At 32.6% G+C, this 25,927-nt stretch overlaps 3 protein-coding genes across 3 annotated transcripts in view; all 3 read right to left on the reverse strand.

The window, feature by feature from the left end:
* Nucleotides 1–20,123, reverse strand: part of LOC126977538 (uncharacterized) — a 132,213-nt gene extending 112,090 nt beyond the window's left edge. Inside the window, exons 1-2 of the mRNA XM_050826395.1 lie at nucleotides 19,988–20,123; nucleotides 2,727–3,129 (exon numbers count right to left, since the gene is read on the reverse strand). Of these exons, the coding sequence (XP_050682352.1) occupies nucleotides 2,727–2,876 (150 nt within the window). The 5' untranslated portion in view covers nucleotides 2,877–3,129; nucleotides 19,988–20,123. The remainder of the gene's footprint in view (nucleotides 1–2,726; nucleotides 3,130–19,987) is intronic.
* Nucleotides 1–25,927, reverse strand: part of LOC126977458 (protein smoothened) — a 599,797-nt gene that overhangs the window by 436,612 nt on the left and 137,258 nt on the right. The gene's annotated exons all lie outside the window — the stretch shown is intronic.
* LOC126977549 (uncharacterized) lies at nucleotides 20,941–24,647 on the reverse strand. The gene is made up of 3 exons (XM_050826405.1): nucleotides 24,423–24,647; nucleotides 24,131–24,235; nucleotides 20,941–21,808 (listed from the first exon to the last, which is right to left on the reverse strand). Exons 1-3 carry the CDS (start codon nucleotides 24,561–24,563, stop codon nucleotides 21,710–21,712), a joined length of 345 nt encoding a protein of 114 aa, XP_050682362.1. The 5' UTR covers nucleotides 24,564–24,647; the 3' UTR covers nucleotides 20,941–21,709.

The following is a 25,927-nucleotide window of genomic DNA, read 5'->3' on the forward strand; positions in this document are numbered from 1 at the left end:
CGATTATTTGTAGATTTTTGAGTTTATCTTAATGAACGAAACTTTATGCCAAGATTGATTAAGTGCCGGTTTTAGAGGCACACGTGTCATTGTATCCTTCGGCATACAAAGTGGAAAAAAAATCTCATCAATTGGCCCTCGTCGCTGACCACAGTGACGTCACACAGCAGTAACACCGTCGTGCGACGTAATTACGTTACGCAAGCATTTTACGGATTATAAAAATATTTTACTAATGCAGAAATGAAAATTATCGTAGCTCCAAAACTACTCCCTAGATTTTATTGAAACAATAACTAGGGCATTTCTAGGCATATCTTATAGCTTATTATATACGCTTATTCAAACTTAGTGATATTCTCAAATCCAGTGCCACTTCTCAGTTCTTCATAAAAGTAGTGCCTTGATCGAGTTGCGTTCGAAAATGAAACCGGTAGTAGTGACGACAATATAGCCCTTAAGGCTGAGAAAGAGGTTGATCGACGCATCTGCCAATAACTACTAACCTTACACTCGCTAACGATTTCAGTCATCCCGTGATTATGATGTTTGACACAACATCAAAATATCAAGAAACTGTCTTACAAGGCCTCATAGAGTTTTCCATGAGTAAGTGTTGATTAACTCTATAAGTCTTTTCTAATCTCTATTATGGCGCACTCTCCATCACAGCCTAGAGCAGACTGAGTATAGATTAGATGTAATAACGATATGTTGGACAATAACGTCCCATTATCAACTCTCTAATTACTTACTAATTGTAATACACTGCTATTTAGATCACTATTACCATATTATAAGGGAATAGAACTATGAGTATATTATTAGTTCCCAGGCCTTACTTGGTCGGGGCTGGAATAAATAGATTAAATTATAAGTCGACATTATAAAATGTAACGCTTCGCTCTGAAAACAGTGTTAAAATAACAGCAAAGTTTTCCTCATTAATTTCACATCTGCAACCTTTACAATCTATATTAAATATTGGAAACGAATACATATTAACAGATTATTGTCAATATTAAATTAAATGCATATTAATAAGCCTCTTTTTACTATTGGTGTAGACTAAATGTATTCGAGGTATTCCAGGGTAAGCCATTATTCGCAAACCTAACTGTAATGAGTAATGAAATGACTAGGAAAAACCACTACACTAAAGAATGCAGGTTATCAATGAAAAAACGTTTTGTGGTATCACTTTGTACATTTATTTCGCTCAGTATCCTTGTATACGAGGAATAATAGGGTCTTGAAATCTCTGAGAGGTAAAGCCAAAAGGCTTTGAAGAAATTTATTAATTGGGTGAAAGAATTAGTTATAACAGCGCATATAATCAAACACTTTATGTGTTGAGGTCTGGCCACACATGGAGTATGAGTCCAAACCATTTTCTTTGATACCAGATATACTCGAATTATAGGGAATGAAATACTCCGTGATTCGTTTTTTATTGTAGCTCGATCACCTGTCGTTGCGTAGAGACGATACTTCATTCTTTTCCTGTTTTAATACAGGGTGTGTTCTGAGAATTGTTTTTAAGGTACTGCAACCTATATATTAGATATGGTATTCTAAGTTAATAAAAGTAGTTTAAAAATAAACTAAAAACCACGTTTTGGTTGAAAATTAACAAAATTCTTATTTTGCAAATTGAAAGTGGAATAATTTTATCAAATTATTTTATTGTCAACGGTCCTCGATAAATCTTCAAAGTTTGAACGAAATCTGGCCGTTCAAAGCGGGTCAAAATCGCACCCAAATGAGTCGGTTACAAACAAACATACATACAGGTGAAGCTAATAAACAGCGTTGTAAGCACATAAAAAAACTGTAACGGCCTTCAAATAAACTGGGTATTAAGTTATACCTGAGTATAAACAAAGATTATGCAAAATGTTGAAAACTCTTGTTACTCTATATAAACTCCACAGATCTGTTAAATCTGTAATATAAACTCATACTTATTTTTCACAATGATAAAAACAAAAATACAGGGTTTTCCCTATAAAATATTCGTGGCATTAAAATGTTCGCTTCGGGGCTTATCAAACTTAGTAATTGTGACAACCGCGATGTCAACACAAACTAATTTGATACTAAGTTAGCATTCCACTTCAAAGTTATTCATCGCATCAGTATAATAAAGACAATATACATATATTATATTCCCAGCCAAATAAGAGGGTAGTTAGAAATAATTACAAGTTAGGATTCCAATCTGTATTCATGCAAACACCCTAACTAAGATAAGTCAAGTGGCGTGACCGAAATTCTGCCTCAAGTTTGATTATAAGGCTTAAAGGCACTCTACCTTGAAATATAGTGGATCTTATTCTGACGGGTAGTTCCAATCCATCGGATCGTAAATTTTGAGATTTACTGAGATACCTGCAGTAATCACGTGTTCACTGGAAGTATTTTCACTTTGATTGATCCACGCTATTTTTATAGATGGAACAGACTTTGTACTTTCGTATCATTATACATAAATGCATAAAATTAAGTCTAAAGTATCTAAAGATTAAATTATGAGACAATTAATTTTACGCACTCAAATGCATTATTATTATATGTAATCTAATTATTTTTTTCTAGAATAGGAAGAACTTAAACATAATCAGTAATACTTATATCTAAGTTATGAGGTTATTAAATTGTTATAGTAAGTTGTAACTAAGAAAACGACTAACACATAATGAACTAACTCAGAAGAGTACACTAACCTTTTTCGCCTTTCCATTTTTCCGTAGAAGCTTAGCACAACAAAGTCCTCTTGTGTCTGGCAGAGGCGCGGGGGGTCTTCGAGGGAAGCACAGCCTCTTCGGAGTGACCGACGCCGCCTCACTCCTAACTTCCTCTTTATCTTCACACATCACGACCCAACCTACCCCTGCTTATTCTAACCCTTCACCAACACAACCAAGATATCGACGCTTTATGGAAGCGTCCTGCATTCTTCCCAAAACAAACCGCTCACAAGATAAACTTATCTCATCCTAATTTATTGCGACGCTACCTTATTTACAGGCTAAACTATTCAAAATAAGTTCGACACGATTTGTACTTTACGTAGCTTAAGTAAACTATTAACTAATATGTATTGAGACGCAACGTCCGTTTCAGCATCTGAAACAAAACAAGGAGTTTATAACAAATAATTACAAGTGGTAACTTCTTTAATAAGTGCGAGTGTCACACATTTAAATAAATCCTTTTTAACCGACTTCAAAAAAGGAGGAGGTTCTCAATTCGTCGGTATGTTTCTTATTTATTTTATGATTCAGAACTTTCGACTGGGTGAGCTGTTTTTGATCATTCTTTTCTTATTTGAAAGTTGATTATGGGATCCATGACAAAGTAACAGAAGTCCTCAATTCTTAGGAGCAAATAAACGATACTCGGCCGAATCATTTTTATGCTATCCGGATATTTGATTCACCTCGTTATGTTAAATTAATTCTAGTTACGATTATTGCTATTTTTGGAGTCGGTGTCAGCCATGGTAGGTTTGTAACTACATACATAGTTATAGGTGAGATACCGATTCCAAAAATAACAATTATCGTAACTAGAATTAGATTGTCTTATAAGACGCAATTAATTTTATACTTTTTTGTGCATGTTATATCTATTGTTTCGGAATAGTGTTTTAGTCCGTTGTTTTTTTGTGAAAATTTTTAATGGATTAAAACGCGAGAATTGTAGCTGTATTTTTACATTAGGTGTTTGCGCAAAAGTTACATTTCAGTCCTCCTAAAAACGTGCTATGCAAAGGTCAGGAAGCATCGGGTTGAATAAAATAATAATAACTTTTACGCAAAAACGAGTTTTAAGGTAGGTTAAGTTTGATAGTACCCAACCAACAAGCTGGTCGTAAATATTATGTTATGTGATATGTGAGTACCACCTATATAACAGCTCTTTAGCTAAGCTGTAGGTGATTAAATAAAATCCGAGACACAACTTTTATAAACACAATGGAAAATATTTTAGGATAGGTCGAAGGTTATAGCGAGGTTGACAACTTGAATATTCAAGGGATGCTAACGAATGCTGTCGCCTGTGTAGCCACTCGACAAAATAATTATTGCTAACTCATTAAATTCTACAGTCTCCTAGTCTGTTTTTTTCTTTTTTCGAGCCTACTTAATGCCTTATGGTACGTCAAATTCAAATTCAAATATTTTTATTCGAAATAGGATGTGAAATCATTTGAAAGTCAAAAAAACTACCACCCATTCCAAAATGAATGCCTCAGGCCTGAGAAGAATGGGCGCAACAAACTCAGCGGGCTTTTTTTTTATCAAAAATGTGTTTTACAATGAAAGTAACATTTACAAAGTAACATTGTACAATTAAACTTATTATTTAATAGCCTGAGGGCGGTCGCTCCATTCCCAATCTGTGGTATCATTAAGAAAGTCATTTATGTTATAGTAACCTTTACCACACAAACGTTTTTTAACAATTCTTTTGAATAAAGTAATACTTTTGTTTTGAACATTTTCTGGGATCCTGTTGTAAAAGCATATACATCGCCCCACAAAAGATTTGCTAAATCAACTAAGTCGAGTAGTAGGCATTATAAGCTTATGTCTGTTCCTGGTGTTAACATTATGGTTATGACAGTTTCTGGCAAATCGTCACGGCTGGCACGTCACCTTTGCAGTTTACGTGGTTTACAATGAGACACAAATGCTTTATTTTAGCATAAATCACTAAGGCCTTATCAATAAACTTGGTATTAAGTTATACTTGAGAATAAAACAAGAATAAGCAAAATGTTGACTATAGCGCTGACAACACTGTCAATGCCATGATAATATTGATTTTTTTCCGAATTTCAAGCAGCCTTGTAAATAAACGCGGGAAATATTATACGTCCGAATAAACTATAGTCTATGATGGTATGGTAAGATAAAGACGAAAAGTTTTAAACCTGGAATAACTTTACTTCACGTTTAATAATTACACGGTAATATATCTAAAATATCAGCAATATTTATATATATTACCGGGAAAAGATCAAAGAATTATGCTTAAAATCGGCACATTTTCAAATACAACAATCTTGGGTCCCCAATACCTTAAAGATGAATCAGAGAGGAAGTTTCAATATAAACCAGAACAGAGTGCTGTAAATGAATTTGAAATTAAAATCATCGCCTTATCTCTGCATTACTGGATTCATTCGACGACTAACATTCCATTCTGTTTGTCTTTCGAAGCAATAAAATGACTTTTATGCAAATTATAGGAATTCTATACATTTTTGATGAGCTTGCCGACATATCCTCAACGTTTAATTAATATATTTTTCCATCTAAACTTTGCGGTTTGCGAAGTCTGCAGATAGAAGGTAATTATTCCGGTCTACGAATATACAAGAACATAAAAACTGGCAGCCGGACTTACCGACGTACGTGCGACATTACAATATGGTGATAATACTTACTTTTGAAATATTTCTGTAAAAGGAATAATTTTTTTTACTGGCATGGCGCCATCTTGCTTTTTGTTTTGTCATAGCGGAAATACTATTCTTTAGTAACTTTGCAAAAAATTATTTTCTCCTTTAAACCGATTCCTTTGGGATTCTTTTGGATCCAAATGAATTGAGTTTTCTTTAGTGTTTCGACGACAACATGTCCTGAGGATGCCTCGTGTAGAGGCGAAACACGTGTCGAATTGTTTAAAGACAAATATTGGCGGAATTAACACTAAAGAAAACTCAAATCATTTGGAGAATTATGGATAGTAATGCCTAATTCAATAAATATTCTTTTTGATTTCAATTAAACCACTACTACCGCTTTAGAAACTAATAGCAATCTAAGAGAAAAGAAACAGCGCAAGAAACACGCCCCGTATTATTTTTAGAGAATTTTTCAGAAAATTACAATTGTACCAGAACACAGAGGAGTAGTACAGAAGAAAACACTTTTAATAAGATTCATTTTAAATGGTATTTAGCTTAAAGCTGCGATGGTTTCATAGTACATTGAATATTATTTTACGCAAAATAAAATCAACTTATAAGTATACAAGGCTGAGGCGTGGGAAACGGATATCAGGAGTGATTTTCGCGCTTCTGGCTGTAAAGTCGATGACCGATTTGACAAGGCTTAGGCTTTGAAATACCTACTTATTTAGGTTATGACTGTATTTTTTTATTCTATGACTATAAGCCCTAAATCAGATTAAGTTGGATTTGTACCTCTGTTTTGTTAATATTAAACTGTTTTTTTATAATTCTCCATGTTCGAGAAGACTTTAATTATGTATAAACAAAGAATAAATTAATATATCACTATGACTAGAACAAAAGCAGCAAGTGCTTTGCTATTGATAACCAACAGAATGACAGCCTCGAGGAGCTAAGCGATTCTGACGACAGTTTTAAGTTACTATAAATTTATAATGAAACTAGCTGACCCGACAGACGTTGTTCTGTTCATAATAAAAAAAACTTGGAATTGCGTAAAATCCGTTCTTAGCTGACCTCTACTCGGTGAAAAGAACATTCCTACCAAATTTCAAGTCTTTAGCTCTAATGGTTCCAGAGATATCGTGATGAGTGACTATATACGTGGAAATCTTTTATATAACTAACTAGCTGAGCCGACAGACGTTGTTCTGTATATAATAAATAAAATAATGTTTTTATATGAATTTGTCAATAATATATCATAACATCAAAAATTACTTCGTAAAATATGCACCCTGCTGTCATTATGAAATTGTTTCAGCAGAACTGTCAAACCGTGCGTCAATAAATTCTCTCATAGAAATTATGTATGGACACACCAAAGGAAAAACAAATTTGTTGTTTTTATTTAATTTAGCAGCATTTTCCAATTTATTCGCCTTTTAAACCTTCTCTGGACTTCCACAAATAATTCAAGACCAAAATTAGCCAAATCGGTCCAGCCGTTCTCGAGTTTTAGCGAGACTAACGAACAGCAATTCATTTTTATATATATAGATACAAAGGAAATAGATATGTACGGTGCCGGATTAGCCACATAGCAAGTGTAGCAATTGCTACGGGCTCCGCGCAACAGGGGGGCCCGCATATTTAAGCCCACTCATCTCTGTCTGAGCATAATTTTTTAGAGAGAAACTTATTAAGATATTGAATTTCTTCGTGTGACAAAAACGTGAAACGTTACAACTTTTCATACTGAGCCAACCCACGTCAGACACTTCGTAAATGACTAATTTCAGTATAAACCGGGCTCATTGAAAGAATTTGCTACGGGCCCCGCGTATGCGTAACCCGTTACTGGATATATACCAATCGTCGTGGAGATCTTTGGGGAAGGACTTTGTCCAGCAGTGGACGTCTTCCTCTGTATAATGAAATGTTTTGTAAGGACTCAATTTGTCAAATAAATCTGAATAATTTGTTGAAAAATCTCATTCATTACTTTACTATCTATATTATTTTCATAAGTATCCAAGATACACTTAATATTATGTAATAATAATTTTATTCCAACATTGAAACGTATTTTCGTATCCCTTAATAACATATTATCAATAATAATGGTAATAAAATACTAATTTAAAAAAAAGTAAATATTTTTGCTAATCGCAATGGAACCACACGGGAAGAACCAACTTTCAAATAAAAAAAGGAATTATCAAAATCGGTTCATCCAGTCGAAAGTTCTGAGATAACAAACATAAAAATAAAACATACCGACGACATAATTGTGTACCTCCTAAAAAGTTTTCGCACAGAAACAAAAATACCAAGTTTGTGAGTGTAAATTGGTAGGTGCTAATCAATGAGGTTCTATATATAGACATATTATTATCACGTAGTATAAAAACAAAGCCCAAATATGGAACATACCACAAGTTACACGATATAATAATAATAATATTGATACACTTTTTACACAAATTTTCTTGCCCCAAGTTAAGCATATATAGCCTGTGTTATGGGTTACAAGACAATGATATCTTTAATACAATATACTTACTTAAACATACATAAATTCATATAAACATACATAAATACATTTAAACATCCATGACTCGGAAACAAACATCCATATTCATCATATAAATGCTTGCACCTACCGGGATATGAACCCATATACCATGCTTCAACTGCTAGATAGGTATACATTGTATAGATATACATTGCCGCATTTACTCCAGTTGTTTAAAATATTATCTATCAATAAGCAGCGATGTAAAATATTTAATCAGTTTAGGTAACATATGTTGAGTTTAGAAACCGATTCGGACAGAGACAGTTGACACACGACTAAGGAGAAAAGTGCCCTTACATTGACTTAAAGCACATTCTGCTATCAGACTTTTTTTATGAAAATACGGAACGAGACGAGGAGGGCGCTCAGCTGATGGTAACTGATACGCCCTGCCCATTACATTGCAGTGCCGCTCAGGATTCTTGAAAAGCCCAAAAATTCTGAGAGGCACTAGGTACAATTGCGCTCGTCACCTTGAGACATGTAGTCTCATTTGCCCAGTAATTTCACTAGCTACGGCGCCCTTCAGAGCGAAACACAGTAATGTTAAACATTACTGCTTCACGGCAGAAATAGACGCCGTTAAGGTACCCATAACCTAGCCGGCAACCTGTGCAAAGGAGCTTCCCATTGGTTATGATATGTCCTTAAATGTGTATAGATATTATAGAACGGTGGTACCAATAATGGTTTCTAAATCTTTGGAGACATACTACGTACCTATACATGTAATTTTGTATTTATAGTATTAAAAAAAGGCCAAGGACTTAAACAAAGCATTGAAAATTAAATAACAATCTATTAATAAATAAAATATTTCCTCGAGTCCGTTTCTACTAGTAACTCCGCTCTCGGTATAACAAATGAATTTCATATCTCGCGCTCATTACGAACACAAATAAGCTTTAGAGTAGACAGACAGACAACCCCAGAGCGAACTTTGTTGACATACAAGAGAATAGCTAAGTTATTCCTACTCTTGGAACAAAACTCGTCTCATGTTTTCGCTTTATATCACGGGATCATTACATTTTATAAAATGCCATATGACGGCATATGTGATGCGGAATGCGTGGCTGAGAGCAAAAAATTAGCTTTCTATTGTCCATGAAACTATGAAACTCATCTGCCGGGATACTGGCTCATTTTTATGAAAAATGGAATTTCATGAATAGATATTGTTTACGGAGTCTGGTCTGATCAAAGCAGTCTGTTTAGTCAGCCTGTCTACATTGTTGTCATACTATATATTATCTTAATATATATAAATTACGTGACACGTTGTTTGTTCGCGATGGACTCCTAAACTAATGAATAGATTTTTATTGGGGATTACTTCATGGAGTGCAGTTTGGTCCACATTGAGAGATAGGATAGTTTTTATTTCGATTTGGGACCCATAATTTTTAAGTGTTATTGAATTCAATTGTTTTTTTGTTAATTTTTTTTTTATTTTTAGATTTTTATTGAATCTGAACTACACTAACTAATAATTTGTCTAAATTTGACTAGATCTACTAAATTTTGCAATACAATCGTTTTCGTCGTCAAGTCGTTAAGGAAATATATATTTGACTACGACAATTACTTGACCATAACGACGTTACGGTAGGTGACCCAAATATCCGGACAGCATAAAACTATTTGGCCTAGTATCGTTATTATGCTCCTAAGAATTAAAGAGTTCCGTTACTTTGTCAAGGATCTCATAATCAGAACCTACCCAAACTTCCGTTGAAATATAACCTTTCCAATAAAAAAAGACTTATCAAAATCGGTTCGCGCAGTCCAAACTTTTGAGGTAACAAAAGAATTGAGAACCTCCTCTTTTTTTGAAGTCAGTTAAAAACACACCACATCATATATTTTACAAAATTCTACATCTTAAGTTATATTTTGTGGTTCTAAAATACCTAAATAAAAATTATTGTATTGAACAAAAAATTACAAAGAATACTATCTAATTGCATTTTAAAAAGAAACAACAACAAAACAAGGCTAAAAAATATAAGTATCCAACCTATTAGTTGAAAAAAAAAACTTATTATTTGACTGCCAGCTTAGTGCTTCACAACGCTTTCTTTAAACCTGACCAGCCCACTACCGAATATATCAAGTTCTGAATAGGTATAGTTCAACTTATTGTATTCGCGAAGAATTCAAGCGAGTGGTGCCTGTAGAGGTTGATTTTACAGAAGGATTTTAAAAGATTTTCTTATTACTTAGTTCAGATATATCAGTTTGTATACAATTGTATTTTTTTTATTAGAAAAAGTGACAAGGCGATCAAGACGTTTGTCCGATGGTAGGTAAGTGATACCCCGACAATAAAGATGTCGTAACCCAAATAGTATTCGCACCAGAAAGGCGAAGCGAAGGAAATAATTAAAACAAATTGTATCTGATTGAAATTGAGTTTATCAGAATAAATTAATATAGGCCCTGGAACCATGCTGCGTATTTTAAACAGATGACTTAGGATTTCAAGCTTATAACAGACAGAATGTTTTTTTTTTTATTAAATACAGTGTTTTCCAATCTGTGGCTCGCGTAGATTTACTTGGATTGTCGCTGGCAGAAGGAAAAAAGCAAGTTAATTCTAGTCTAATGTTAACAATCAAATCATTTTCTAAATTATATTTCTCTTTTTAATAATAATATTAATTTCTGAATTCTATTTCTCTTTTTAGTTTGAATGTCCACCATCGATTCATATATTGGATGCACCACCTTACAAACTAATTAGTTATGTATACAAAAGCCATTGTAAAGTACTCTATTTGATTGAAAAGAGTGGCCGTTGAGTTTCTTGTATGTCCTTCTCCCGAGCTCTACTTTTTCCGAACATGGTAGATTCAGTAATTTAAAAGAAATATTTATAGTGATGATTCAAAAGTGCTTAGTTTAAGCCAAATTGAATAAAGTTTATTTGACTTTGACTTTGAAAAGAATGTCAGTTCACACAGGTATGAAGTGGCAAATCGTAGTAATAACATTAGAGCTTTCCTTGCCAGCTCTGGATATTCTTGTTTTCTTTTCACCCAAGACACGGTGACACTTTGTGCTTAATATAATTATGGTGGCCTTTTAAAATTAAATTATTAATTATTTAACTGACTGACAAGGGAGTCGCCATAATTTTACAAGCATAATGAAGGCGCGAAACATGTAACATTGAAAGACACTGATTTAATGGAATGAATAAGGTGATAAAATCAAAACAATTTCCTAAGCGGTACGAAAAGGGAGATTACGGAAAAATATTATTAACTAACGAGAAAAATTTTATAAGGCAGCGTTTGTATTCAAAATTTTTGTGGCATTAAAACTGACTGGGTTGAGAAAGTGAACCGAATTGTTTTGCATTACAAAACGTAGGGTATGGAGCTAATGCAAATTTGGAAACTCTTTTTTATTTGCTGAGGAATACGTTTTTTACTATAGAGCAATATTTTCACAATTTGATGCTTAAAAGTGTATAAAAGCTTCTCACTTACTTTCAACTTTAGTAATCGTTTGATGGGGTGTCTAGCTATCAAGGAATTACAAGGAATTAATGAGGCATATTTTTGTGAAACATCGACGCAGATGTAACAAGATAAGGTGAGGGTTTCTTGAGAAGGTCTAAACAACACCAAGGTTCGTAACCAGAATAAAGCTCGATCTACCCAAGCGAAGTAGAAACGAACGTTTCATCAGAGCTTAAGACCTTAATCTGCTGAATTATGATTTATAGTCACTTTTAAAGAATAATAGCCTTTCATTAACATTTCTATATGATTTTTAAGTTATTTTGACGTTCACATTTTTGTCGTATTTCTCAGTATTCCGGTGAGACCATTTCTAACTAAATATACCGTTGTAATCTAAAGATTATAAGATTATATATTATAAATCAGTATATGTTTCAATACTGGACACAACATTTCATGGTGGGCCTAATCGTCAAACAAAAAAAACTGTCTCCTTTGAAGTTAAGTTGGACAATTACCGTTTTGTAGCGATGACATTGCAAAACGGGGAAAACTTATCTACCCCAGTTGGAAAAATCTAGGCATAAACAGGTAGAAGGGAAGTCCGAAATACTTAATATTTATTTAGTTTATATGGAAAAGAGATGTAGAAAGATTGAAATATAATGTATGAAATGCATTCAATGAATTTCGTAATTTAATTATTACCTTGTGACAGTGTCAAATTCCAAGATATTTAATAATAGATTGATATATTGTGAAAGTTTTAACATGGTGTGCGTAACATAAATTTGCATTAGTCATGATAGTATACTCTTGTATGTAATTATTAATAAATTAAATAATATATAGTTGAATTGCTTTATCAATAAATGTTCCCAAAACTTAGTTGTAGTTGTACTTGAAGTGTTTTGTAGCACCGAATTATATTATATTTATAATAAACTAGCTGACCAGACAGACGTTGTTTTGTACATAATAAATAAAATACCGTTTTTGATGAATTTGTCAATAATTTTTCATTGTAACATAATAATATGCTCCTTGTTGTTATAATGAAATTGTTTCACAGCAGAACTGTCAAACCGCGCGTCAAAAATACTCTCACAGAAAATATGTCCAAACAAAACAAATATTGGAAATAAAAATAATTATGGGTCCCAAATCGAAATAAAAACTATCCTATCTCTTAAGTTGGACTAAACTGCACTCCATGAAGTAATCCCCATTGAAATCCATTCATTAGTTTAGGAATCCATTGAGGACAAACATTGTGACACGAGATTTATATATATTAAGATTTGGATTATTAAAACTTTCGTGAGTCATTATTCAATTATTGTCGGTACCGACACCGACAAAAACATGAGTAAAGCCGTACTAATAAAAAAATAATAAAGTTGAAATCAAATAATTAACAAAAAAATGCCAAAGCCAAAAAAGTACTTTATAGAATTTTTATCAGTTTGTCTGTATATTTTTTATTTCCGAGCAAACGCAAAGACTCCTGAATAGATTTAATTAAAATTTTGTGGAATGAATTTTATAAGAGCTTCTTAAAGCAATTCTTTATAAAGAGAATTTAAAAATAATTACAAAGTGTCACAATAAAAAGGAATAATAGTTGCAACGAATATACAATTACAACCAAAAAAACCCTCAAATAATAAGAAATACCAGATTATCTATACGAATATTATAAAGCTGCAGTGTTTGTTTGTTTGTTTGAATGCGCTAATCTCTGGTACTACTGGTCCGATTTGAATGATTCTTTCAGTGTTGCGTAGTCCATTTATCGAGGAAGGCATGTTTTTTTTTTCAAAATTAGGGATCCGTAATAAAATTGCTATTTTGGAACACAAGGTGTAAAATCGAAAACCTATTTTTGCGTGCGCTGCAAAAACTATTGACAATAGAACAAAATGATGTACAGGCTATAATATAGGCAATATTTTATTACTTATAAAACTATCGCGTGAATTATACTTTATATGGCAATGCAACGTTTGCTGGGTCAGCTAGTTAATAATATAAAAGATTACTCTTATATTGTACGTTATTTCAAAAAAAATATATTATTTGTTGATAATACAAAAAGTATTTAATTCCCTCTTGTTGTAGACAACAAGTTAATTGAACAAATAATACGATATTAATAATAATATTTCCACCTATAAGTTAAAGCTATTAAGTTAGATACGCACCATATAAACACTAATAAGTTATTCAAAGTATTCTTACCAAAGCATTTAGATGATTTCTTCAACTGTTTTGTTTTTATTCTAGTTCCGGCATAAAACGAAAAGTTTCGCGAACACGCAAGCTACGCTCAGGGCGCTACGGGGGCGCTACGAGGGCGTTACGCTACAACTCCGCGTCGAATGCCGTAAGCGGTGTGTTCATCCGCCGTACGCCGCCGTGGTTATAACGAGAAGGCTTTCCCGCCGAATGCTCATTCATATTCTGTTATATTAACGCTTGGCGCCAATATGCTCTGTTGTTGTCGTACACAAAAAAAGATTTGAGATAAGAATTCGAATAACAGAGATGTTCTCCTTCTATTGCACTTAAATTGTATTTATTTCTTACTTTATCATATTGATTAATAAGATAAACGATGTGATATTATATTTAGTTAAACCACAGAGTGCAGATTAGAATAGAAACACTTTATGTTGTAACTTACACTGTACACTTTTTTTACAACACACAGATTACGTGAGTGAAGCTATTTAAAAAGTTACCAGTGGGAGGCTCCTTTGCACAGGATGCCGGCTAGATTATGGATACCACAACGGCGCCTATTTCTGCCGTAAAGCAGTTATGTGCAAACATTACTGTGTTTCGGCCTGAAGGGCGCCGTAGCCAGTGAAATTACTGGGCAAATGAGTCTTAACATCTTATGTCTCAAGGTGACAAGCGCAATTGTAGTGCCGCTCAGAATTTTTGGGTTTTTATGAATCCTGAACGGCACTGCATTGTAATTGGCAGGGCGTATCAATTACCATCAGCTGGAAGTCCTGCTCGTCTCATCCCTTATTTTTATAAAAATATATGTACAATAGCGGAGAAATATGTTTTAAGCCACGAACTATAACAATGATGAAAAAAATCTACCGTAGCTCATATTATGTCAGATGAAGTGTCTTTTCTAATTATTCTTAAACGCATCGCGGTCTCTGAGTATGGAAATCGATAATGCAGCTGTACATGCCTGTTAAATATATTTTTTAATTTTTATTAGAAAGATAACCTTATTCATCTAAACATCAGGACATGATTGTATTACTAGATTTTTAGATTAACATAAGTTTTAACATTATTAATGTTGTTGAAAATAACAGTTCGGTTGATATTACGACTGATATCTTTGAACAATGGTCTACTGCCCCAAATATACTCTGAAAACGTTGCAAACAGCCTGAAGCTGAATATAATAGAGATACAGTAGACGTAATTTTTCCCTGATGCTAATTTTATACTTAAACATCCCAATTACTTATAAAAGCGAAAGAAAAATGAAAATTTATAACTATAAGATAAAACATAAACTTTTAAATTACAGAGTTTTGTTGCGCTCATGTATCGATATAAGTATTTTTTAAAGAATACGGCTATAAAAGTGCTAATTGGATTACCTTATGAATGATGCAGTTTGCTCTTCATCAGTGTCTACACGTACACATAAATAAAATTAAAGAGAATTATTCCTAACAGTTTTTAGCAGCATTTTATAATTTAGTAATTACTGTGAAAAAACGTAAGTAATTCCTGATCAATTTATTCTTTAGCGATCAATTTCATATTTTCAATCAATCAATCAATTTTATTATTTCTTTTCTGTCAATCTATTCTTATCATAAAACAGCTCAACTGATTTTCATGGGTTTCCCGGTGGAGCTCTTGTAACTAGTAACTCAGCCTATTTTAATTTAAGAAAAGTAATTCAGTTCCGCGGTGAATTTTAAAATCCATGAAATGTAGAAAAAAACCGATCCAATGTTCCGATTGCCATTAAATGGAATAAACGCGAGCGAAATTTACTCATTCATAAATAATTTCTTTACAATTTATGTCAATAATGCTCACATACTACAGGCTCAGATTGAGTTTCACATTCTCATTAACGGTCGTTTTCAATAACGTATCTCTAGTTACGGATATATTGCTATCACCGTTTAATGACAAGATCTTATCTATCTGTAGTTATGTCCAATATAGTTATATTATTAGTAATAGTCCAATGCTATCTGTCAATAGGTTATTGAAATGTAAGTAAGCGTAAAAGGATAGATTTGTCTACCTCTAGTAAGTTAAACTAAGGATAGATAGGTTATTGAAAACGGTCGTAAAACAATCACGATCGGGGATACATCTATTCATATAGTGACTGACTAATGTATCATAATATTATAATAGCTATGAACTTAATAATTTGCACTTTCAGATTCCTTAAATGACTTTAGTGAGCGCTAGTACCGATATGACTTAGAGACCTTCAAGAAAAGAGCATACTCCCACCTTGAAGCCGGCAATACGTCTCTTGACACCTGATGTTGATGTCCATGGGCGGTTGCCTCCCCATCCCGTGAGCTTCTTGCCCGTTTACCCCCTCATATAAAAAAAAAAGGTATGTGTTTGAAAATCTCCAATCTAACGGGATAAAATAAAGATTTTTGTACCTTTATAAACGGTTTTTGGAATTGAAATTATATGTAAGTGAGACTTGACAATAACTCTGATGTTGTGAGGTTTTTTTGATTTGATTTGACAGCTGTGAAACCATCAAAAAAATTTAGGTTGACAGTTAACTTCTATTTTGAGCAATACACGTACACTAACACAAAGTGTTATACAGATCGCGAGTGTAAAGTAATAAACCTGGCCTATTTTAATCGGATGTCTAGCATGAAGAGGCTCCATCTAGACATATAAACCCTTATATGCATAGGAGCTGACTTAAGCTTCAATAAATTTTTCATTTAAAGTAGATAAAATAATGAGGGAAAATAGGTCTTCATTTAAATAGGTCAGTTTCATCTATAAACATTAAATTATGAAAGTTTGTTTATTTATAGAGTTTTCACCATAAGAATTAATAAATCAATCCTAATCTAAAGTATTATTATTAAGAGGAAACATTTGTATTTTTGTATGTATGTTTGTAATGTTTTCAAACAAAAACTACTGGACCGATTTCAAAAATTCTTTCACCATTAGAAAGATGCATCGTCACTGAATTACATAAATTATATCACATTTAAAAAAAAAATAGAGATCCCTTATAAAATTGCAAAAACATAACCCAAGGTGTGAAAAAAATTGTCATAAGAAATCTGTCATCGCGTGCGCTGGGGAAACTATTGATGATAGAACAAAATGCTCTAAAGTATTAAGGAACGTATCAATATCTAAAATAAAAAAAGTCTTTAACTTTTTAACTACTTTTTATATTTTAAAAGTTGATAAAAGTGACAGCAATAATCAAACCTTTCATATCTTTGTACTAGCTGACCCGGCAAACGTTGTTTTGCCATATAAAGTATAATTCACACGATAGTTTTATAAGTAATTCAAACATTGCCTATATTATAGCCTGTACATCATTTTGTTCTATTGTCAATAGTTTTTGCAGCGCACGCAAAAATAGGTTTTCGATTTTACACCTTGTGTTACAAAATAGCAATTTTATTACGGATCCCTAATTTTGAAAATAAAAACATAGCCTATAGCCTTCCTCGCTATACTATCTAACACTGAAAGAATCATTCAAATCGGACCAGTAGTAGCAGAGATTAGCGCGTTCAAACAAACAAACAAACAAACACTGCAGCTTTATAATATTAGTATAGATTAATAGTTTTATTGTCTGTATGTCACGTGACCGAAAACGCCGACTACCATTTTGTGACATCAATATAGCAAAAACAATAATAGTTATGTGAAAAATAAAAATATATGTAATCGCAATGTGCGGCAACTAATACTACGCCCAAGTAAGCGTACTCGAGTCAGTCTCGAACAATGTGTGACGTTGAAGTACCACATGTTCTGTTAAACTTTTCTAATAATTGAAACAAAAATTGTATTGTAAAACTTTGTAAAAATAATACTACTTACAAGTAATAGAAAAGACACTGGAATCACATATCATCAGTCAGTATTTTATATTTTATTAATTTCAATGTGAAATAACACGAAGCGTATGTTACAAAATTTGAAAGATGCCATTGAGTGTCAAGATGCCACGCACACAAGCATGTTTTAATAACTATTGTTCTAAGATCTAAAGTTTTTAACAACACACCATCGATACAGACTATGAAAGGTATTTTTATTTCTATAAAAATCAATCCTTTTTGGCGCGACTTTTATCGTTTAAATTTAAAACACTTTTTCTTAGCATAAAGTGGAATTATTTTGAGGAATTAAAAATACCATAAATACCATATTATAATATAAACCAATTATCAGCTAATCAAAATGGCAGAGGCCACTGGACATTGTACTCTTTATCGTTGATTAAAAATAAAAATCAGGATTAATATTACTTGAATTGTGTATAAGCGTATTTATTTTATTTTTTAACAAAATTATATTTATTTCATTATTTCTAATTAAAATGTATTCAAAGGCATTTATTTTCTTAAAATTGATCCCTTTTACAATTATTTTTGATGTCACTTCTAACACTACCACTGCTTCGGAAACAAATGGCGCTTTGAGAGAGAAGAAGCGCAACTCTCCCAGCAGTTGCTCGAAATATGAAATAATATAATCAGCGTTTGTGAGTAAACATCTTGAATTGCTTATGAATCGAGTTCAATCATGAGTCAAAATTAAAGATTTTTTTATAAAAAAAAGTGGCTAGATACATCCAGTCATCCATTATAAGACTCAAGAGTCTTGATTGAATCTAAAATTCTGAGAGACACGACATCGCAACTGCGCTCTAAGTGAGACTTCTTAAGTAAAAATTTAAATTTAGTTTAGTATCTATGAAACTTGCAGTGAGATTCGAAATAAGTTTGAAATAGTAGTAATTACAATATCGCGATAAGTCGCAAAGTATAATCCGGCTACGTTTGAAAGCGAACAGCTGCTTATAGCGTAGTGGATCTCCGTTTTTTACAAGATTATAGCCGTCACCTGTCAATCTATCAATGACTGCACGTTTCATACAATCGACTGAATCGCTTTTTTCTTAGAATTTCGCTAGGCTGCTTGTCAATATACCACAAGAAAGGTAATTTAACAGACTATAAAAGTAAAAATATTTAATTTTAAAACTTTATCTGTGTAAAATACGACAAGCCGTCAAAATGCGGTCAGCCGTAAAAATTATCTTATTATATTCTCTCACGATATCTTATACCGGGATACTTATTTCAGATTATTCAAAACGATATTTGTACACGGTTTCGTAAATAATTTTATATGAAATAGAGTTTAATTTTTATACTAGTAATAAGTCTCGGTTTTAACTACAAACCTTTTAAGTTACATATAATTGACAACAGTGCAGAGAATGAACAGGAGCCCTATTACGAAAATTTAAATACGAAGTTTCTGATGACGGATCGTACATTTTCCTATTACGAAAGTATTTCGGATGGATACGAAGTTCGCGATTAGACATTTTCTATTTCGTTTACCTTATTCCCAAATTCACTTGACATTTACTTTTTCGTTGTCTGTCATTATTATGATCTCAGTAACTACAATCTGTAAGCATTATTCGAAATCGAAGTACTTTGGTGATAGAATTTAATTTGAAGTTCGTCGTTCTTTCGTTTCGGATCGAAACTTCGGCTTTCGATTTTGGTAATAGACCTCCAGATTCATAATTCGGGCACGTATATCTTATAATAGAGTATACAGTCATATTGACAAATTTCATGAAAAGTTAAATGTTTTCAGATCGCTGGTTTGCAATAATTTAAATAATAACTAATTTTTTTAACCCCATTCTTATATATTTTATTCTGAATCCATAACTCATTGTAACTAATTCATTGTAATATTGTATAATAGGAGTTTGTTGAATTGTGTAACTTATATAACTTTTATTATTGGTTAATTTGTGGTACTTTTGATTTTTGATTTCTATCGTATCATTTAAACTGAAAGTCTCCTTTATTTTTTGGAAACGTCACTGGTGAAGTGTGCGTTTTAAGTTCTGTATATATTTATTATTATAATACTGTTTGTTTTCTATACATCAATAAATAAGAATAAAATAATTATGTAAGCTTCTATAGGATTCCATAAAAAGTATCATTTAATAAATTTTTAACTAACATATACCTAATAAATAATAGCATCACAAAACCTTATTCATAATACCTTGCAATCAAATTAAATATAGGTACTACCTAAGAATTAAGTACCTATAGTACCCAATAACGTACGATATCAATATTATTTCTAAAGATACAAAATAGAAGGAAGGTACCCACGATAAATGAACTTCATTAGTAGGACTATAGTCGAGAGTGTACTAACCTTTACAATCTTTGCAAACACGTGTTTACAAAGCACTGGACAGAAATCATTACGAAAAGAAAATACACGAACATGTTATCATACTCAAAGCGAGTCCACTGATACATAATTAATCACAAAACTGTTTGTTTACATCAACGAAAACAAGCAATTAACGCATGAGGAAGCAACGGCTATCGAGCGCCGACTATCGGACGGCGGGTGAAACTTCAGAAAGGCCGGAGGGTTACGCTAAGTTTTCCTCCCTTTCGCTCACAGCTTAAAACGTACAAATAATGCGTTACGCAAAAGAGATGCTTTCGTCAATGACATAAGATACATTATTAATACTATAGAAATACCTACGCTTCGAGTTGTAGATATATATATCTCTAAGCATACGTACTATCTGCGCGACACGCTGCGCATAACGTCCTTGAGAGAATCTTATGTTTTCATCCCTCAAGCATAATAAAACGTTTAGGGTGGCAACGTACAAGTGACTTTATGTGAGGGATTTATGAGAATCTCTAGAATTAATACCCTCCTGATTTCTCCTGTCAGCATGAGCGTTCTCAAAAATATTTACATAACTATAATGGACACATTATAATTATTATGGACAGATTATAAATTAATGAAGCTTACCTAGCTTGAAGAAAATATAATTAATTTGTTGTTTTAAAGTGAGGGTTATCACTTTAAAACATAACAAATTGCTTAGAACTGCAAGAGCGACATCTTTTGGGTTGAGCAGGTTATCAACTGTAAAGTACATCCTGTAGATGAAGCCACAATCTGACAGTTGAGATGACAAGATTTTATGAAGATGCGTCACTCGAACGGTTGGCTCAGTCGGAAAGAGAGAACGCGTGAGGTCGCAGGTTCGAGTCCCGCATCGTTCATAAGATTTTGTTTTCAGTTTTATTTATGAAAATATAATCATAAAAGGTAAACGGGAGCACATAAACACATTTTGAAGTAACTATTTATTTCATTATAAAAATATACAACATAATACAACAGTTATTTTCACATAAGTATGTTCTACTAGTACTTTTTAAGTACGCAACATATAATATAAATAAATATAAGAGTTGGATCTAGTATCGTCTGGCAGGAGTTCAGAGATGAGGTTCAGATAAAAAAAAGTGTTTTTGACTTAAATCAGATTAAACGGACTGACATTGCAAAAAAAGAACGCTGGGAGTTTCTTGCGCCGCTTCTTGACTCTCAGAGCGCTATTTGTTTCCGAAGCGGTAGTAGTATCTAGTATATTAGAAATTACATCAAATAGAATTCTAAAGGAATCAATTTTTATTCCTAGTGTGACATTCAGACACACATGCTGTGGGCGAAATTTGAAGTCGAACGCTCTTGAGTTTTCGGCCATTTCAATTCTCCTCAATAACGAATAAAATATAAATAAATTAAATGTATTTAGAAGAAAGTTTGTATACTGATTATGTAAAGAGACATTTATTTTTAAGGCCATATACGATACAAAGCGAGCTTGGGACTTGGTTGCACACCAGACATATAACAACCTTCGAGTTTTGTTTTTAAATATAAGCCCCGGGAAGCGATGCTTCTACTATGCCTTTTAACTACATGGGAGTTGTGGAAGAGACGAGGCCTACCTGCCAAACGATACCATATTTTTACCAAAATATAATAATCTCTAAAAAAAATATTTGTGAAATAATAACAAATTAAATTTTGTTTACATTAAATTTCAAATAACTACCCAATAAGCATTGGTTGCAGTTTGCCAGAGTCAAATAAGGCTTTCACATCTGACCCACCTCCGACACAGTTCCCATTTATGAAAACCTGGGGTACCTGTAATAAAAAAAATATCAACATAACAAATGCATGAAGAAAAAAGGAAACTCTTCCGTGACTATCTTAATACTAAACAGAGATGGCGGCTCTTTTTGCCCTAAAGCTACTGCTTACATTACATTACTATGTAAAATAATTATTGTCGGTTTGAAGGTACTCTAGCTGGTATATATATAGTAAACATCAGTGGGAGAACCCTTTGCACAGATGCTGGCTAGATTATGGGTACCAAAACGGCACCTATTTCTGCCTGAAGGGCACCATAGCTAGTGAAATTACTGTGCATATGAGACTTAACATCTCATGTCTCAAGGTGACAAGTGCAGTTGTATTGCCACTCAGAATTTTTGGGTTTTTCAAGAATCCTGAGTGGCGCTGCATTGCTAGGGTAGTGTGTATCAATTACCATCAGTTGAACGTCCTGCTCATGTCATCCTTTATTTTCATCAATTAAAAGAGGTGGGTGTACCACATGGCGCCTCTATCTGCCCTAAAGCAGTAATATAAAAGAATTATTATTTGGTTTGAAGGATATCTAGTAAAATCTGTGGGCTACTCGGACTTAATATCTTATGTCTCAAAGTGACGAGAATCTATCAAGAATATATCAGGTGAACACCTTGCAAATCTTGTAACTTTTTCTCATTAAAAAAAAATTACTTTTCAATCAAAAATAGACTTCCAAATTGTTATCGTCTATCATAACTGAAGTTACTGTTATCAGTAACTGATGAGCAAGATATTGGAAACATATGTATAAATTATGTCAAAGAGGTTAAATTTCTTTAGATAATGAAGAAACACACAGTCAAATATGAATCAGGAATAAAACTATAATATATATTACTAGCTGACCCAGCAAATGTTGTTTTGCCGATATTAAAATCGCGATACAAAAGTAACTGATCGTAGATGGCTGAAAATTTGAAGTTGTATGTATTTTTTAATGCTGACTCATAATCATACAAATTAAAAAAAAATGTCAAAAATATTAAAAAAAAAATTTCGTGTGGACCACCCTTAACATTTAGTGGTATGAAAAATGTTGGCCGATTCTCAGACCTACTCAATATGCTCACAAAATTTCATGAGAACCGGTCAAGCGCTTTTTCGGAGGAGTACGGGAATGAACATTGTGACATGAGAATTTTATATATAAGATAAATATAATAATATTATGACATAATATATTGTAACTTAAATTTTTTATTTTATTATTTTTTTTATCATTTATATTTTTTTTTGAGTTAATTCCGCCAATATTTGTCTTTAAACAATTCAACACGCGTCCACACACATAATTAATCAAATGTTGTGAGTCTTCTTAGTCGAATGTAAATTCCGCTAAGATGTGTCTTCAACCAATTGGACAAGTGTTTCGCCTAGCAACAAGGCATCATCAGGAGATGCTGACTCGCCTCGCACTCACTCACACTAAACTCTATCTAGACATATAAATAATCTAAGCAATAACAAATAAACTTGATGTATCTACTATTTGGTTGAATAGTAAGTCTTTTGTTGGGTGATATATGCATTTACTTATTTTACAACAGATCCCAGACAATGAAAAAAATAATGTTGCATATTAAAAAACAAACATAAGAGTTCGTTAAAATAATAACATTGTAACTAATATTACTATTCAAAACAGCAAGGTTTTACATTTTTAATACCTATACAATCAAATTTGTTGTGTGTGAAGTTGAGAGAAGCAACTAGTACCTATTAACACATTCACTGTTCACTTCTCGGATACAAGTAGAACAGGGTGATAGTAGCGGTGTCTTCCACTCGGATCTGAGCGAGTGTCCCGTTCATTTTGTAGTAGTCAGTAAATTGGCAGTGTTTAAGGCGAGTCAATGTTGCTTTGTGAGGCAACTCTGACAATATAGTCGACATACAAAAATGAATATTCATTTATCCATATTTTCAAATATTCATATGTACCAAATATTTAATCAAAATTCGCCTTAAGAAGTATTTGCCTTAAGTAGGTTCCCAGCTATTATTTTTATTTATTTTACTGGCAGTGAATGTGTTAAGTAAAATCAAAATGTGTGTATAGAACTACAGTCATGCCTTTAACACTTCAAATATTAGGTAAATATGGTCGATTGCAATGAAACTTTCTAATTTCCATCATTTCAAATTTCTTTTTCATACCTAACTTGAACAACCAAAAGTTAACAGGAAGTAAAAACTAAATGATTCACACTTAAAATTTTATGATGTCACCAATTGGTATATGCATACTATTTTCTTATGAAATATATATTTAAAATATGAGGTTTTCCTATAATTTAAAAAAGAACTTACAGTTCTGAAACCAGTAATTTGTGCCAAAGTCTCCTGTATTTCATTTCCATCTTCCCTTTCATCTAGCTCATAGACTTTGATAGGTTGTTTAACCTTAACAAATACCTGGAAATAAATGAATTTTGTGTTACTTTAAAAAATTTTGAAGAAGGTTTTAGAACATATTTTCCGTAGAGATTTTCATTACAACAATTAAATATAAATTGAATAACTTTAGAAGCAATTCCAACGACCTAATATTATCACTATTTGTCTGGGGAAATAAAAATATTTAAGTCAGATAAGTACTTACATCTTTAGCTAATTTACAGTACGGACAATAAGATTTTGAGAACACTACAACTTTATCTTGTGCAACTGCACCCTTTATGAAGTTTTGAAGCTCAGCTGCCATTTTCGGATCGCTCAGAATTTTACTTGCTTTTGATCCCATAAAAACTTGTGCAACTAACAAGAAGTTGCAAATTGATTTTGATATAAAAATTAAAAATGACAAGATCTTGAATATTTCATATATTTTGTGGACATCTGACAGTGACAATTACTGTCAAGTGTCAATGGTATCTACAACTGACGTTTACCAGAAATTTGACAGCTCATTGAATAATGCTGCCAGCAGCTATTTTACTAATTCCATAAAAATTATGATTGCAATCAATCTAAAACCTAATTTACGAACGATGTACTGACACTGATACAATATAACAATGGGGGAGACCTAAAGACTGCCTAGTGTGAAGACTATAATCTAGAAAAACTGTAAGACCATCAGCCTTACTAGTTAGTTCTACTTTACTTTGTAGCTCCACTTGGACTACTGGTGTGCACCGATTGTTTCAAATTTGTTTCATCTTGATCACGGGATGACTGTAGTTATAAAAATAATTAACTAAAATGTAAAAAAAATCCGCTTTAAGATGTTTGTTTAAAAAACCTTTGAGCGTAAAATATCAATTGTCACATTGGAAACATGTTATTATTTCATTCCATTTCAAGATGTTTAATCCTAGACACCTGTCGCATAAGTAATAACAACTGTATTTTTTATAAAAACAAACTATAATTATATTATTAAATTTTCTTTACTTACGATTCCTGCTCACTCAACACCGATGAAACGTGAGGTTAGGTGTGTCGATCTAAATACATTATAGTCAAATAATTATTGTATTATGTTATAATAATGATTACATTTGATGTAAACATCAAGCATCGATAATATTTTGAAAAAAAGATGTATATAATGTAACGTTTTATATTACGTAAATTGAAAACAGACTGATTACTGATAAATGAGAAGCGAATAAGAGTCGTTTTTAGTAGTTCACCATCAATCATCATCCAATTCATTATCGAATAATGTATATACTCGGTCTACTTAACACATTTTCTAGAGAATCCTGATCTAGATTTCTCTCTCTCTCTCTTATCTTGATCTAAGAGTTTTTCTGGAATACGGTAAACAGAATATGTTCAGATAAACCATGGGAACATGACATAATATCGTAAATAATCATTTTATTAAGCTATTGCATAGCTTCTATCGCGGGGCTGGGTGGAGACTGAATCCAGAAATTCCGTAAAGTCAAATATCCTAACAAACCCCATACTAGATGTATATAGATATTTCGCCTCGGGCACTACAGTTGCCATGGAACAGCGGTTATCACGATGCTTTTTGTGCAGAAGGTCCCAGGTTCGAGCCTGGGATACCTCTTGATTTTTTTTCATTTCTTTATTTTTTTTTATCACGTTTTTTTTATTTTTATTATTATGCCAAGTATTTTTATTTAGTTT

The sequence above is a fragment of the Leptidea sinapis genome, chromosome 45, assembly GCF_905404315.1.
Source record: "Leptidea sinapis chromosome 45, ilLepSina1.1, whole genome shotgun sequence".
Lineage (NCBI taxonomy): Eukaryota > Metazoa > Arthropoda > Insecta > Lepidoptera > Pieridae > Leptidea > Leptidea sinapis.